Source organism: Eretmochelys imbricata, chromosome 14, assembly GCF_965152235.1.
Source record: "Eretmochelys imbricata isolate rEreImb1 chromosome 14, rEreImb1.hap1, whole genome shotgun sequence".
Taxonomy (NCBI): domain Eukaryota; kingdom Metazoa; phylum Chordata; order Testudines; family Cheloniidae; genus Eretmochelys; species Eretmochelys imbricata.
Window position 1 is genome coordinate 41,046,760 of NC_135585.1, and position 18,069 is coordinate 41,064,828.

Genomic DNA, 18,069 nt, shown 5'->3' on the forward strand with positions numbered 1-18,069 from the left:
TTCCTTTTGTTTGTTTTGAATCTGTTGCCTATTAATTTCATTGGGTGACCCCTGGTCCTTCTGTTCTGTGAAGGGGTAAATAACACTTCCCTGTTCACTCTCTCCACAGCATTCATGATTTTATGGATGTTTATCATATCCCGCCTTAGTCCTCTCTTTTCTAATCTGAACAATATCAGTCTTTTTCTCTCTCCTCATATGGAAGCTGTTCCATACCCCCTAATCTCTATCCCTTTTCCAGTTCTGATGTGTCTTTTTTTGTGTGTGGGGCAACCAGAACAGCACACAGTTTTCAAGGTGTTTGCACATACCATGGATTTATATAGTGGCATTGTGATATTTTCTGTTTTATTATCTATCCCTTTACTAAAGGTTCCTAACATCCTGTTCGCTTTTTCACTGCTACTGCACATTCAACAGATGTTTTCAGAGAACTATCCATGATGACACCAAGATCTCTTTCTTGAGTAGTAATAGCTAACTTAGACCCCATCATTTTGTATGTATCATTGGAATTATGTTTTCCAATGTGCATTACTATGCATTTATCAATATTGAATTCCATCTGCCATTTTGTTGCCCATTCACCTAGTTTTGTGAGATCCCTTTTTGACTCTTCACTGTCAGCTTTGGACTTAACAGTCCTGAGTCATTTTGGATTGTCTGCAAATTGTGCCACTTCACTGGTCCCTCCAAGATCATTTATGAATATGTTGAACAGCACAGGTCTCAGTACAGATCCCCGGAGAATGCAGCTATTTCCCTCTCTCCATTGTGAAAACTGACTATTTATTCCTACCCTTTGTTCCCTGTCTTTTAACAAGATACTAATCCATGAGAGAACATTCCCACTTTTCCCATGACTTCTTACTTTGCTTAAGAGCAGTTGGTGTGGGACTTTGTCAAAAGCTTTCTGAAAGTCCAAGTTCCCTGTATCACCCTTGTCCACATGCTTGTTGACTCCCTGAAAGCATTCTGATAGATTGGTGAGGCACGATTTCCTTTTACAAAAGCCACACTGACTCTTCCTCAACCTATCTTGTTTATCTATGTGTCTGACGAGTCTCTTCTTTAAAAGAGCTTCAACCAATCTGCATGGTACTGAGGTTAGGCTCACCAGCCTGTAATTGTCAGGATTGCCTCTAAAGCCTTTTTAAAAAAATCAGCATTACTTTAGCTACCCTGCAGTCATTTGTCCAGAGTTTTTCTGCAGTTTCCTATTTGAGTTCTTTCAGAACTCTTGAGTGAATACCATTTATTACTGTTTAATTGATCAATTTGTTCCCAAACCTCCCCTATTGATGCCTCAATCTGGGACAGTTCCTCAGCTTTGTCACCTAAAAAAATGGCTCCTGTGTGGAAATCTCCCTCACATCCTCTGCAATGAAGACTGATGCAAAGAATTCATTTAGTTTCTTTTCAACAGCCTTGCCTTCCCTGAGTGCTCTTTTAGCATTTTGACCATCCAGTGATACCACTTGTTGTTTGGCAAGCTTCCTGCTTCTGAAGTACTTAAGAAAAATTGCTCTTAGTTTTTTTGTGTTTTGTTAGTTGTTTTTCATATTCTTTTCTGGCCCACCTAATTATACTTTTACACTTGTCTTGTCACAAATCATTGTGGAAATAGGTAGCTGGCCATTTAAGTGGTGTTGGGATTGAATCATTACAGACGAGCTGCCACGTAGGAGACTGGGTGAGCCAATGTTGAATTTCTCTGGAAAGTGGGAATCAATATTTTAATGTTACCATCAGTGTTAGCCATCTTAGTAATGAAATTTCATGCCCAAATTTACAGCCTGCTCTTTGTCACAATTGCTACTATATTGGCTAGAATAGTTGGCTTTGGGTTACACTTTGTTCCAGCCTTCATCCTGAATTTTATCAACCTACCTCATGGGCCAGATCCTCAAATGGTATAAACTGACCCAGCTCCCTTAACTTTAAAGGAGATAATCAAATATTCATTGATGTGATAATGCATTTCATTAGTGCTCTGACTGACGGGGTGTGGACCATTGGCCTTCTCCTTCCATCCACAGGCAGGACACAACGTATGAAGAAGGAAATGTCCAACTGAACAACTGTGACCAAGTTCCTTATCCTGGGATTCTCTGGTGTTCAAGAGCCGCAGGTTTTGCACTTTTTGGTGTTTCTAGTGATTTATCTGGCAGCCTCGATGGGGAATCTTCTCATCATCACAGTTGTTGCCTTTGACCACCATCTTCACACCCCCATATACTTCTTCCTGATGAATTTGTCCATGTTAGACGTCGGCTCCATCTCTGTCACCATCCCCAAATCCGTGGCCAATTCCCTTATGAGTACCAGGTCAATTTCCTATTCTGGATGTATTGCCCAAGTCTTTTTCTGTATGTTCTTTGCTGTAACCGAGTTCTACATACTCACCATCATGGCATCTGACCGATACATCGCCATCTGCCAACCTTTGCACTATGAGAGAGTGATGAGTGGGAAACCTTGTGTCCAAATGGCAGCCGGTGCCTGGATGATTGTTCTTGTCTGCACTGGACTGCACACTGTGAACATGTTTGCAATATCCTTCTGTGGCGGCAACATGGTGGATCAGGTTTTTTTGTGAAATCCCCCAGCTACTCAAGCTCACCTGTTCTGACTCTTACCTCACTGAAACTGGAGCTCTTGTCTTTAGTGTCTGCTTAGCCTCCAGCTGCTTTGTTTTCATAATTGTGTTCTATGTTCAGATCTTCACCACAATGCTGAGAATCCCCTCTGAGCAGGGCTGGCGTAAAGCCTTCTCCACCTCCCTCCCTCGCCTCATTGTGGTCTCCTTGTTCTTTTTCACTGTAGACTTTGCCTACCTGAAACCCACCTCCAGCTCAACATCAGGTCTGGATCTCATAGCTGCTGTCCTCTCTTCTTTGGTGACTCCAGTGATGAATCCCATCATCTACAGCATGAGGAACAAGGAGATCAAAGCTTCATTGAAGAAACTGATAGGGTGGAGGTTATTCACCTAAAATATAGTGTCCATCTTTCATCTTTGATCACAATTTCTTGTTGTGTTTTTCTTTATAAATATAATCAGCTGACGGCATTATTGTCTCCTTGATAACATAATTTGAAATCTGTTTATGCAGAAAGGGGTATTTACACGGGTAAAAATGCAGACTCAAGTCAATGGACTTCCTGTATGTTTACACCAGTAAAAATAAGAACAGAACCTTTCTTTCTTTCTTTCTTTCTTTCTTTCTTTCTTTCTTTCTTTCTTTCTTTCTTTCTTTCTTTCTTTCTTTCTTTCTTTCTTTCTTATATTTTCTGTACTGCTGCCCACCATCACACTATCTGAGCACCTTCCCCCTAAAATGAATAGCCATAATCAAGTCCCCAGTGTACTTCATGAGGTCTTTTCCTTTTGGGGGGTATGAACTCTGCTGGGGGTACCATGGCTTTTGGTTAATTCTCTGCTTGTGTGACAGAGTGGGGTATGATGGTGTCACTTTGTGAACTTTGTGTGCAATATTTGTGGAAATATTGGCATGGTGATTGCACAAGTCTGGTCTGGCTCAATGGCAGCCTATTGTGTTGTATTCCAGACAGCTGACCTGCCTGGGAAAGGTGTTTGACATGTCATTGAAGGATCATCATTCAGAACCCATCAAGACTAGAGTCTGGGGCTATCGGTTTTTATAATGTCTCAACAATTCGGCCACCCCCAGAGAAAAATGATTTTTCTATACAGGGGGCCCACAGGCATGAATGTCGGAGATGGAGCTTCACAGTTTGAACCCATGGCCCAGAGACTGGGGCCTACTTAACAGTGCAATTCCATTCTTGGGGCCAACCATGGCCATGTGTAGAAAAGACTTTCAGGAGCAAGATGGCAGGAAGGACTCTGCACAGCTTGAAACACTGGTGAACCTTGGACTCACAGAAACAGTGAGATCAGACCAGGAGAAGCGGGTGTCTCATAACTGTCTTGTTTTACAGATCTGTATCTGTCGAGGGCTTACTGCATACAGTTTCCTCTTGCTAAACCCTTTGCTAAAGCCGTGTTCCTTGCTTCTCTGCCGTATTCTTCTTAAAGGGGTTCAGCTAGAAGCCCAGAGTGAGCACAGCCGAGGTGAAGCTCTGGCCGAGTTCTAAAGCAGCTGGACAATGGCCTCCCATGGCCAAAGGAAGGGTGTCAGAAAAGGGGTCTGAGCTGGAGAGTGTTTCCTACAGCCCCAGAGCTAGAAACAATGATGAGACTCTACCCAGATGCACTTATCTTTGAAGTACATGGCTCCCATTGATTGGGCCCTCTTGCAAGAGACAGGTGACTGTACTGCTGGATAAAGGGCCAGCTTGTAACACCTTGTTTATCTGGCTTTTCTTTTATTTGATCAGTTTGTCAATTTGGTTTTAATTCTTTTTTCTATTTTGGGGAGGGGAGGGGAATGTTTGTTACATGGGAGGTATCGATATTCTGTCTTGCCTTTGGGAAGCCAACGTGCCATCACTTTGATGTTGTTTTCTGAGTGAGCTGAAGGTTTGCTTTCCATGATGATCAAGGGGTGGAAAAGATTTGCTGTAGCTCTCTGGGTGGCTGAGTTCCTGTTGAAAGGATTCTTCTGATGGCGCTGGGATTTTATTGTATTAGTTATGACATGTTAGGGGCTCTCGAGCCTTGGACGGGTGTCGTCATCATTTCAAACCTAAAATAAAACTACAGCCACACTCTCCTGTATTCTCTTAGATCGAATAAATGGGCTAAAGGTGTCAACATAATCCAGTCACTGTCCAACATTAAACAGTGTTAAAGAAGGTCTGGAACTTGGTGTACAGAGACCTCAGCTTGCTTCGCACCATGGCAAACACACCATGAAAAATCTGCTATTAAGCCATGTCCTCAGCTGATGCAAAGCAACATAGTTGAAGTCAATGGAGCTATGTTGATTTACAAGAACCAAGGAGGCAGCTCACTGACTTCATCAGCTCCCATAAACTTCAGACCATGCACCGTAACCTGAACTCCACCTTCCCAACCTCCCTTTCTTCACACACTCTGTCACTGGGTGAGCCGGGCCTTTAGGAGGGAATGGATCCAACCCATCTGTGCCTTATTAATGCCTCTCAATAGGGCCTGAGAGAGAGCAGCTGGACTTTCTAAAGAGACAGAGAAGAATAGGAAATAGGAGAGGAAGCTGTGGCAGAGGCTGCAGAGCTGAGGAGGCACCTACACAGACCTTTGACTGAGGGGAGAAGCAGAAGCAGATCCTGGGAAGGGATGAAAAGCTGTTCCCAACTTGGAAACTTGAAGATAGACAGAGAGCCCAAGGGAGGGGAGGCTGGGTCCAGCTTGAGACCGGGCTGGAAGACTCTTTTGTGCTTACTTTGAATTTTATGTTGTCATAACCATAGGGGTATGTTAGGATATAGATATTCAGGCCTCTCTGTAAAGGCCTATACTCTAAGAATGTAGGTGTATTCTTATCACTTAGCTAGTTCTTGAGGTATAAAAGAAAGAATCAAAATCACTTCTGCTGCTGTAAGGCCCTTCTCTTACTGTGGGAGCGTGAGGCCCTGTTCTTAGGCTAAGGCCTTTGGCTAAGCAGCAGAGGCAGCGATAAACTGGGAAGCGAACAGTCACATCCTCACATCCCAACCTAGTCACATTGAAATAAGATGCTTGTCATAAATATAAAGGGAAGGGTAATCACCTTTAAAATCCCTCCTGGCCAGAGGAAAAATCCTTTCACCTGTCAAGGGTTAAGAAGCTAAAGGTAACCTCGCTGGCCCCTGACCAAAATGACCAATGAGGAGACGAGATACTTCCAAAAGCTGGGAGGAGGGAAAAAAACAAAGGGTCTCTGTCTGCCTGTGTGATGTGTTTGCCGGGGACAGAACAGGAATGGAGTCTTAGAACTTCGTAAGTAATCTAGCTAGGTGTGTGTTAGATTATGATTTCTTAAATGGCTGAGAAAATAGCTGTGCTGAATAGAATGAATATTCCTGTCTGTGTGTCTTTTTTGTAACTTAAGGTTTTGCCTAGAGGGATTCTCTATGTTTTGAATCTGATTACCCTGTAAGGTATTTACCATCCGGATTTTACAGAGGTGATTCTTTTTACTGTTTCTTCTATTAAAATGTTTCTTTTCAAGAACTGAATGCTTTTTTCATTGTTCTAAGATCCAAGGGTTTGGGTGTGTGGTCACCTATGCAAATTGGTGAGGATTTTTACCAAACCTTCCCCAGGAAGTGGGGTGCAAGGGTTGGGAGGATTTTGGGGAGAAAGACGTTTCCAAACTACGCTTTCCTAATAAAAATAAACCCAGATATATGTTTGGTGGTGGCAGTGGAAGTCCAAGGGCAAAAGGTAAAATAGTTTGTACCTTGGGGAAGTTTTAACCTAAGCTGGTAAAAGTAAGCTTAGGAGGTTTTCATGCAGATCCCCACATCTGTACCCTAGAGTTCAGAGTGGGGAAGGAACCTTGTCAATGCTATTGGGCTGCTAGGCATTATCAGGACAGGATTGTATTCCTATCACCTCCAGAGAAAGGGAAGTGCCTAGAAGGTGTAAAAGGAAACTTAGTTTGATAGCATCCTGTCTGGCAAGAACTCACTTCTCAGTAGCTGAGATGTCAAATCCTCATTTCTGTGTTGTTCTGTCATTGTAGTTCCCATTTCCCTATTGTTTGTCTGTATAATCTCTGTCTGGTTCTGTGATTGTTTCTGTCTCCTGTATAATTAATTTTGCTGGGTGTAAACTAATTAAGGTGCTGGGATATAATTGGTTAAATAATCGTGTTACAATATGTTAGGTTTAGTTAACCAATCATTTTACTGAAATTAAACTAAAGTATAGCTAAGCAGAACTCAAGTTTTACTATACAGTCTGCAGTCAGTCAGGAAGTAAGGGGGGAATGGGAACAGGGAATGGGGATGGGGAAATTGGAATCATATTTTGCCAGGAGGAAGAACGGGAACAGGGACACAGGTAACCCTCTGTGGTGTCAGAGCTGGGAGTGGGGGACACTAAGGAAGGAAAGTGGAATCATGCTTGCTGGAAGTTCAACCCAATAAACATCAAATTATTTGCACCTTTGGACTTTGGGTATTGTTGCTCTCTGTTCATGTGAGAAGGCCCAGGGAAGTAAGCGGGTGAAGGAATAAGCCCCCTAACACCAGGCAAGGTGTATTGGTTTACCTTTGTAAAGGTAAAGATACAAAGATACCTTTGTAAAGGTATCTGTGCCTTGGGCAAGTTTTAACCTCAGCTGGTAAAAATAAGCTTTGGGGGTCTTTCCTGCGGGTCCCCACATCTGTACCCCAGAGTTCAGAGTGGGGAAGGAAGCCTGACGTATGTTAATAAGCCAGACCACAAGAAGGGACACATGAGCCTTTGTGGAGTTATTGAGGAGCAACAAGGAAGGAAATGGAGGCCAGGCACTGCAGAGTCATCCCAAGTCACGACGTGGCACTCCAGAGGTGGCCACATTATTTATACATCCCTTTACCAAACTACCCTTTCCTATCCTATCCACATAATTTGTGGACATTGATGTAGTGGAGTTGTGTGCAGGGAGGGCTTAGTTTGATCCATGGTGGAGACAGAAGACTGGCATTCCCAGCAGAGTAGAGTTAAGGTTGCTCAAGGAAATCTGCCTTTAGTTTTTCCCTTAACTTCTTTCAAGGGATGTTTGGGATTTTTCACTTGAGAGATTTTTCCCTTGAAAAATGTGATTTCATCAAAATTTACGTTTCCTGCTGGACACCTGGAAAGCCAGACAGCATAGGTATCTGGGCAGCCGAGGAATTAGGCAGCAGTCAAGCTGAAAGTCAACCAGGAGCCTGCCTGGTTTCCACTAAAAGTTTCAATGGATTCAACACACTCCCATGAAAAGTATTTATCCACTGTTGGGGGTGATGTGCAAGTTATTATCAAGGTCACTCGAGAGAAGAAAGGGGAATCTGATTCAGAGATCCTCAGCTTCTCTGCTCAGCCCATTATGTGAGTAAGATTTTCGGTGCAACATTGCGTACCAAACTATAGTGCCCAGTTTCTTGTCCGCAAGGATCAGTGGGAAATTTGGGTAAGCAAGGAAAGCAGGGTTACGACTCCAGGACGTTACTGCTTGTAGTGATAAATTATTTATTGCTTCAGATTTACCAGATCACTTATCCCGTATTAAGCCAACCGCTAACTGATTAGGATACGTGGAGACTTTTCATGGGGTCATAGTGTTCCACCTCTCAGTCTTATCAAAAAGAAGACTGAGAGGTGACTTGATTAAAACCTATATGTTCCTTCATGGGGAGAAAGTACCTGGTACTGAAGGGCACTTTCAAATTAGCAGTATAAAAACCAATGGCTGGAAGCTGAAGCCAGACAACTGCAAATTAGAAATAGGGCACAAATGTCTAACAGTGAGGGTTTGAAGGGGTACAATGACCCCACAGTGGCTGGAAAGAAGCTAATGAGGGCCCAGGTGCTCAGTCAGCCCTACCTTGTTACACCTATGAGAGGGGTCAAAGCCTGGAGGGAGCAGTTGAAAAAGGAAAAGCCCAATACAGTAAGGGCTGAGCAGGAGAAGGAGTGGACCTCTTGTGCTAACACCTTGAAGGAAGGTGTCAGAGAAAACCTATAGATTGTGTGGAGGCAGGCTGGTCTGGGGCCGGATGCTGTCCTGAGCCTGCTGGGTGCCAGATCCTCTTTGGGGCAGATAGACCCCACCTTGGACCTGTACATTTCCTTCGTTCACCATAACGAATCCTCTTTCCCTCTGGGATCTGTGGAGGAGTGAGCCTGAGAAGGAGCTGTGAGAAAGGCTAAAGGCCAGGCTCGTTGGTCAAGGGGTATGAGTCTCACTCGCTCTGGGTGCAAGAGGTCCCGGGTTCAAATCCCAGGTGAGCCCTCTTGAGTTTCCCTGCAGGAAAGGACCTGGGGATTGCAGTGGACAAGAAACTAGATGTAAGTCAGCAGTGTGCCCTTGTTGCCCGGAAGGCCAACGGCATATTGGACTGTATTAGTAGAAGTATTGCCAGTCGATTGAGGGAAGTGATTATTCCCCTCTTTTCTGCACTGGTGAGGCCACACCTTGAGTATTGTGTCCAGTTTTGGTCCCCCCACTACAGAAGGGATGTGGACAAATTGGAGAGAGTCCAGCAGAGCTCAACAGAAATGATTAGGGGGCTGGGGCACATGACTTACAAGGAGAGGCTGAGGGAACTGGGGTTATTTAGTCTGCAGAAGAGAAGAGTGAGGGGGGATTTGATAGCAGCCTTCAACTACCTGAAGGGGGGTTCCAAAGAGGATGGAGCTAGGCTGTTCTCAGTGGTGGCAGATGGCACAACAAGAAGCCGTGGTCTCGAGTTACAGTGGGGGAGGTCTAGGTTGGATATTAGGAAACACTATTTCACTAGGAGGGTGGTGAAGCACTGGAATGGGTTACCTCGGGATGTGGTGGAATCTCCATTCTTAGAGGCTTTTAAGGCCCGGCTTGACAAAGCCCTGGCTGGGAAGATTTAGTTGGTGTTGGTCCTGCTTTGAGCAGGGGATTGGACTAGATGACCTCCTGAGGTCTCTTCCAACCCTAATATTCTATGATTCTATGACAGGCTGAGTTAGAAAGTAGCCCAGGAGGAGGCAAAGGGTGTGAATAGACAGAGCTGAACTGCTTACTACAGGGTATCCAGAGTAGATAGTAAGCCTGGGTTCCCCTCCCAGCCCCCCCGACGATGGTGGCACAAAGACCCCCAGAGATGAGCTGGAAGGCCAATAAAGCCTGAAATCAGCCTGAAGACCTGGCATGAAGCCACTGGACTACTGAGGAGCTAGACTGGGTTTACCTCAGATTGGATGGGAATACATGTGACTTGGCCGGAGCACAGCACAGCCAGAGTGACAATCAGCAAAGAGTGCCGAAGAAGAAGATGACCTTGCTATGAATCATAGAATAATAGACTATCAGGGTTGGAAGGGACCTCAGGAGGTCATCTAGTCCAACCCCCTGATCAACGCAGGACCAATCCCCAACTAAAACTATGCCATGTCCAACCATGAGGAGGCACGCCAGCCAGGGAGTCACAATTCTGGAGAAGTCGATTAACCATTGGAACAAGCTGTCATAAATATAAAGGGAAGGGTAAACCCCTTTGAAATCCCTCCTGGCCAGGGGAAAGCTCCTCTCACCTGTAAAGGGTTAAGAAGCTAAAGGTAACCTCGCTGGCACCTGACCAAAATGACCAATGAGGAGACAAGATACTTTAAAAAGCTGGGAGGAGGGAGAGAAACAAAGGGTCTGTGTCTGTCTGTATGCTGGTCTTTGCCAGGGATAGACCAGGAATGGAGTCTTAGAACTTTTAGTAAGTAATCTAGCTAGGTATGTGTTAGATTATGATTTCTTTAAATGGCTGAGAAAAGAATTGTGCTGAATAGAATAACTATTTCTGTCTGTGTATCTTTTTTGTAACTTAAGGTTTTCCCTAGAGGGGTTCTCTATGTTTTTTGAATCTATTTACCCTGTAAGATATCTACCATCCTGATTTTACAGGGGGGATTTCTTTATTTCTATTTACTTCTATTTTCTATTAAAAGTCTTCTTGTAAAAAACTGAATGCTTTTTCATTGTTCTCAGATCCAAGGGTTTGGGTCTGTGGTCACCTATGCAAATTGGTGAGGCTTTTTATCCAACATTTCCCAGGAAAGGGGGGGTGCAAGTGTTGGGAGGATTGTTCATTGTTCTTAAGATCCAAGGGTCTGGGTTTGTAGTCACCTAGGCAAATTGGTGAGGCTTTTTTACCAAACCTTGTCCAGGAAGTGGGGTGCAAGGTTTTGGGAAGTATTCTGGGGGGAAAGACGCGTCCAAACAGCTCTTCCCCAGTAACCAGTATTAGTTTGGTGGTGGTAGCGGCCATTCCAAGGACCACGGGTGGAATACTTTGTACCTTGGGGAAGTTTTGACCTAAGCTGGTAAAGATAAGCTTAGGAGGTTTTTCATGCAGGTCCCCACATCTGTACCCTACAGTTCAGAGTGGGGGAGGAACCTTGACACAAGCTACCAAGAGAAGTGGTGAATTCTCCATCTCTTGATATCTAAACATCAAGAGCAGATGCTTTTCTGAAAGTTGCTTTAACCAAACACATGGTATTGGGCTAAATACAGGGGCAACTGGGTGAAATGTAATGTTCTGCAATGTACAGGGAAGGTGATTCAATGTCCCTGCTCTCCTAAGATGGTTGAATCTATGAACCCTCTTCTAAAGCAGTTGGTATAGCTAATTCAGGGACTGGAGAGTGGACAAGGTGGATGACTGGCCTCCTCCAGATCGGCATTTCCTATGTCCCTTAGAATTGGTAAAGAGAAACACCTCCTTTGATGTTAGACATTTTCCTGTCACCATAACTATTCCTTTGAAGCTAGAAGTTGTCCTATTTCCACCACTTTCTCCTGGACTTTGGGAATCTCCATGAACTGAAAATTCTTCTCTTCCTGCTGTTTCTACTGATCTACATTGTGACAGTGGCTGGGAACATCCTCATTGTTGCACTAGTTGTGTCTGATCAGCACCTTCACACCCCCATGTACTTCTTCCTGGGGAACTTGTCCTGCTTGGAGACCTGCTACACCTCCACCATCCTGCCCAGGATGCTGGCCAGTCTCCTGACTGGGGACAGATCCATTTCTGTTCATGGCTGCCTGGTACAATTTGATATCTTTGGTTCTCTGTTAGCTGCAGAATGTTGTCTCTTATCAGTGATGTCTTACGATCGGTATTTAGCCATATGCAAACCACTGCATTATGCAGCCCGCATGAATAGTAGATTTTCCTTCCAGCTAGCAGCTGGGTCTTGGCTAAGTGGGTCTGTAGTCAGCAGCATCACAGCATGTTGCCCATCACAATTGATTTTCTGTGGCCCCAATGAAATTGACCGTTTCCTTTGTGATTACACCCCATTGATAAAACTGTCCTGCAGTGACACCAGCTTGATGGTTCTTGTGATTTCCCCTATCTGCTTCATATTCATTCTTCCCCCTTTTCTATTAACCCTGGCATCTTACGTGGCTATCATCAGCACTGTCCTGAGAATCTCTTCCAGCGCTGGGAGGCAAAAGGCTTTTTCCACCTGCTCCTCTCACCTCATCGTGGTGACAATTTTCTATGGAACCCTGTTTCTTGTTTACATGCTCCCAGACACTGCTGCACTGCGAGACCTGAACAAAGTGTTCTCCGTCTTCTACACCATCCTGACTCCCGTGGTCAATCCCCTCATCTACAGCCTGAGAAACAAGGAAGTCAAGGAGGCCCTGAGAAAAGCTCTAAGTAAGACTATGGCTTTTATAACCAATCACAAACTTTCTTCTCAACATTTATTGTAAGTTGCAATAAAATGGATATAATGGGAGCTCATCAAGTGGTGTAATATAGCAAACCACAGCGCACGTGGGAGCCCTGAATTATTCGAGCTGTTCTATTACCTACAGTGAGACCCCTGGTGTGCGGAAGGGCCAGTTTCTAAGTAATGATTGCAGCGCCAGATATTCGCTGACTCATAAGGCGCGGTCTGGATGGACCTGGATCTGCCTGGGGTAAAGTGAGCTGAAGGAGCTGCACTGCGAGATGGGCAGAGCATGTCCAGCCCACCCTGAACTGAACTCCACTGATGTCAGTGGGGACTTAAGGGGTTTATTCCTGATGAAGTTCCCTACCGTGCAGCAGGTCTACGCGAGGTATACGATGTTTGCAGTGTTGTTTTAGCTGTGTTTTTCCCCAGGATATTAGAGAGACAAGGTAGGTGAGGTAATATCGTTTATTGGTCCAGCTTATGCTGGTGAAAGAGACAAGCTTTTGAATTTACACAGAGGTCTTCTTGAGATCCGGGACAGGTACTCGGCATGTCACAGCTGCATTCAAATGTGGAACAGATAAGGCCTTAACACGTTGCAAGAGGCTATTCAAGGTGAAGTGGGCAGTTAACACCTCTCCAGTCACAGGACAAAAAGGGTTGGGGTATGTCTACACTTACTATTTAAAGGGCAAAAAGTCCCTTTTTTGCGCTAAAACTGCTGGACTGTCTACTCTTGTTAATGACTTTTTGCAGTGAAACTTACAGCTCTGGGATAGCTGCCCTACAGCGCTGCTCTCATCGGGGATGGAAGTGCTGGTAGTGTAAACTCTCTCTGACGCCTGAGGAATTGAGTGAGTACACAAACCAGCGCTTTACTTTCACCGGTCCCCTATCACCAGTGAAACTTACAGCATGACAACTTACAGGTTACAACTTAATAATTAAGGCCATGATTTGTGCTGTGTAGCGGATTTATGAATTTAAGTATCATGAAACAATTACAACCCATACTCACTGGGGACCACATCCTGAATGATATCTTTCCGGAACCCCCTCCCCTGGCCTTCAAACACACCCCTGCAACCTCTCCAACCTCATTATCAGAAGCAAGCTCCCCACACACCAGGAGCCACCAACTCAAAGCGGCACCAACCTCTGCCATAACAACAGATGCAAAACCTGCCAACACATCTTCACTGCCACAGTAGTCAAACCCCCCCACAACACACATTTCCAGATCCAGGGGCTCTACACATGCCTATCACAACATGTGGCATACCTCAACTGGTAAGCCTTCTCAGAGCAAGCCCAACCACATACCAAATGGCAGGGAGAGGAGAAGGCCTCTCTTATAAACTTTAGCCCACTGCTTAGGGCACTCACCAAGAATGTGGGAGACCCACAGTTCAATTTCCCCCTCTGCCTGAGAGGAAGAAGGGAATTGAACAATGGTTTTCTACATTTTAGATACATGCTCTAACCATTGGGGAAAAGATGGGCTTGAAGGATTAGATTTTTATCTGTATATGTCCCGTGCACCTCAATTTTACAGTACACACACAAAATAATGAAAAAAATATTTCCGTTGCTAAGAATAGAAATTTACAGATAGGCAAAGTAAGAAAAATGCTGCTTGAGAATTTATTAGAGTTTGATTTAAGGATATTTGCCTTGTATATTTTGACATGTGATGTTGTCAGCGTGTGTTGTAATGGTTGTAAAGCTTTAACTTTTAAAAACCAACATCTCCTGTCATTAAAGAATTATTGTCTGACCAGCTCTGTTGTGTGACTCACCCTCACAATTTCCCACACCTCTGATTGTTTAAATCAATAAAAATCTGGAAAAAACAATACTTAAAACTCAAATGCAAAAATTGATAAAAATAGAAAAAATGCTTAAAAGTACACACTGATATTATACGCTGAAATTATAAAAAAATAAAAATTGAATTCTGCCAAGCCTAACTAAAGGATATCCAAATGTGGTGCTCTTCCAGTCTCTCCTGTTGAAGCTGTTGTACTGTATATAAACAATTAAATATGCACTGGGCCTCAGAGTGAGCAAAAGTGACTCTGTATCCCAGTGGTCAGGTCAGTCATTGGAGAGATGAAAGATCCTTCTGCTAATTCCTTCTCCTGATCAACCAGAGGCCCTGCCCCTACAACGCCTCTTCCCCAAGGCCCTGCCCCCACACTGCCTCTTCTCTGAGGCCCCGGCCCCACACCTCCTCTTCCCCCAAGGCTCCGCCTCCACACCACCCCTTCCCTCGAGGCTCCACCCTCTTCCTGCACCTTCCCCCGAGGCCCTACTCTGGCGCCACCTCTTCTCCCGAAGGCCCTGCACCTTGATTGCTCTACTCTTCCATCTCCCGCCTCTCACTTGCCCTTAAGGCCAGTAAAAAGTGATGGGGCCATGGCCCCCTGGCTCCCCCTATTCCAGCACCCCTGTGTCCCTCTGGCCATTTTGTGTAGAGTTACATGTGTTCAGAGCCTGCATACTGGACAAGGTTTCGCAGGTGAGATAAGCTGGGTGAAACCCATCTTCACAGGTTTGTGGATCATGCTGGGGCTTCCACGGACACATGCCCAGAGACACAAAGTAAGATACTTTGGGAATGTTTACAGTGCAAATTTAGGTGCCTAGGTCCATATTTTTAAAGGTATTTTTAAAGGTAGGGATTTCAATGGGTGTTAGGTGCTTAGAGGCTTTGAAAATCCCACTAGGCACCGAAATACCTTTAAGAATCTGGCCAGAAGTAAGTTTAGGTGCCTATAGAGTTAAGTGGAAGCAGACCGAGTATTTGTGGATTGCAGTGGTGCCTAAAAGTGCCTAAATCTAGTCTTGAGGTGCCTAAGTCCCTTTGTGGATCTGAGCCTGGGTAACTAGAGGTCACCGGAGTCTTCTTCATTCATTGAAGCAGGAAGCCACTCATATACTATGAATTTTAGTTCCTTTTCCCCTGATCTGCTACTACCAGACCTATTGATTGAGACCTTTACAGAATGGCTCTGAGATATTTGTGTGTTACTCCAGTTTCACATTGATCGAAACTCCTGAAATCAAAGCTATTGTGCTGACATAAAGCAGGGTGCTGAATCATGGCTAGTATGTTGAAAGTTCAGTCAGAATAGCAAAGTGTTAATCTTCACATGGCTAGATAGTTATCATTTTCCCCATTTTGTAATCAGGAAGATCAAACCGAAAATTATTCTTATTTCGCATTTCTAGAACACCACAAATGGTTGCGAGGGAATTTAACGTACAAATAAAGAAAAAAATATTTTGCCCCCAAATCACGTTGTGCTAACTAATCTGATTTTGTTATGATTAATTATTATTATTATTATTATCATTGTTGTTACTGTTGTTTCTTTTTATTTTAAATTCAAATAAGAACATTTTATTAAATGTTAAAAACATGCTTAAAAACATGACAATACATCAAATTACCAGCCAGCCATATAGATAGATAGACCCCAGTCTCAGTGTCACCCACTGACTGGCACACAGCTCCCAGTGTCCATTGGGCACCCAGCCCCCTGCGTCTCCTGGGAAATTCCCAGCCCAGGAGCCACCCCCAGCAGGATATTTTGCAAATGGCAAAATTTGGAAAATGGTAAGAAAGTGCAGGGGAAAAGGCCCTACTTCTTGACCTTCCTCTAACTTTTGCCATTTGGAAAATAAAAATTAAGGGTTGAAAATATTACTGTCAGACATAAAGCATACTTTCACTGTTAAAGAAAATGCTTTCAACACTTAACAATAGTCAGTGTTTGGTGAAAATAGTTTGGAAACAGGAAGAAAGTGTGAAAAAACCCAGTGTTTTCCTATAATATTTTCCTATGGTTTCAAAATTTCTTTCAGGAAAATTGGAATTTCCAGACAGGAATCTTTCTAATGGGGATATTTCCCATACAATTTTCCACAGGAAAAATCCTCATTTTCCCACCAGCTCTACTCAACATCAAGAGTTTTCACATTATCCCCAGAAAGAACAGGGAACCTCTATCCATTCACAGAACAGGTCAAGTGTTCACTTCAGCAATGCTCCGTCCACCTCAGATCCGCATCATCTCAGTTAAACATGACCCATGTGCAGTGACAATCAAAGAGTTGTTTGTGAGCCACGTGTTCTACACCGAGCTCTCAGTGTGCTTCAGAATGCATCATTTGGGGTGAAATATTACCCTCCCCAGAGTGCCAGCATTAGGCCTACACAACACTTCAGACATATTTTGAGGACTTAACTGGGAGTCAGGTGGTGCACAGGTCTTGTATTGATCTTCTGAACAGCAGTGAGTTTCACCCTTTAAGAATTTGGGCCTGGTCCAAAGCTCACTGACTTCAATGGGAGTCTCCCCATTGACTTCATTGGGTTTTGGCTCCTTCCCTAATAGGATTGAGAGACTCAGGAGTTGGCCAAAGGTTCCCTGAGAAAAAGTCTTTTTTGTAGTGTACCTAGAATGGAGAAATTGGAGAACAACCAGCCACCTGGCCTACTTTATATGAGCCAGTTCGAGGAAGGAGAGGGAAGTATGAATGTCCACTTCCTTGCAACTTGTGCAATCATTCACACCTCTGAATGAGAATATAAATGCTCAGGACCTATTTCCTCATAGACTCATAGATATTAAGGTCAGAAGAGACCAATATGATCATCTAGCCTTACCTCCTGCACAATGCAGGCCACCAAATCTCACCCACTCGCTCCTGCAATAAACCTCTTACCTATGTCTGAGCTATTGAAGTCCTCAGATCATGGTTTAAAGACTTCAAAGTACAGAGAATCCTCCAGCAAGCGACCCGTGCCCCATGCTGCAGAGGAAGGTGAAAAACCCCCGGGGCCTCTACCAATCTGCCCTGGAGGAAAATTCCTTCCTGACCCCAAATACGGCAATCAGCTGTACCCTGAGCATGTGGGTAAGACTCACCAGCCAGATACCCAGGAAAGAATTCTCGGTAGTAACTCAGATCCCACCCCATCTAACATCCCATCACAGGCCATTGGGCCTATTTACCATGAGTAGTTCATGATCAATTAATTGCCAACATCATGTTATCCCATCATACCCTCTCCTCCATAAACTTATTCAGTTTAATCTTGAAGCCAGATAGGTCTTTTGCCCCCACTGCTTCCCTTGGAAGGCTGTTCCAGAACTTCACTCTTCTGATGGTTAGAAACCTTCGTCTAATTTCAAGTCTAAACTTCCTGATGGCTAGTTTATATCCATTTGTTCTTGTGTCCGCATTGGTACTGAGCTTATGCCTCTGATGGCCGTGCAGTCCCTTCTGATTGACACTGGTGTCAGTCAGAGAAGAATCAGGCACTATCATTCTGCTCTGCTAGCATTTTACATCAGCTCTGAAATTGCTTTCTGCAAGTGTAATCGACCAGAGAAGCTGCAAGGCCATGGAGATTCATGCCATCATACTCCATGGTTTCTTTCAGACCTTGGCCGAACAGGGCAGGGATGAATGAAAATTTGGAGGAACTTTCCTCAGATATAGACACCTGTCCCATGAAGGAATGACTGAACCACCAGCTTACCTTGCCACAGTCAACCAGACATTCATGATTAAATGAATAGCATTTGGACAACATTAACCCTAAAGGGGCAATGAATCAAGACGTGATGCTGTCCACATGCCCTTCCCAGATCCATGCAAGCCCTTCCCAGTAAATACAAGTATCTAGAAGACAATCATATACACGTGATTTTTTCAGTGTTTCAATCAGCTACAGAGATGATCATTATTTC

At 44.2% G+C, this 18,069-nt stretch overlaps 1 protein-coding gene across 1 annotated transcript; it reads left to right on the forward strand.

Annotated features, from left to right (window-relative positions):
• The first annotated feature begins 2,176 nt into the window (after positions 1 to 2,176).
• LOC144274043 (olfactory receptor 11A1-like) lies at positions 2,177 to 12,338 on the forward strand. Its single transcript, XM_077832742.1, has 2 exons — positions 2,177 to 2,587; positions 11,382 to 12,338. Exons 1-2 carry the CDS (start codon positions 2,177 to 2,179, stop codon positions 12,336 to 12,338), a joined length of 1,368 nt encoding a protein of 455 aa, XP_077688868.1.
• The last annotated feature ends 5,731 nt before the right edge of the window (positions 12,339 to 18,069 follow it).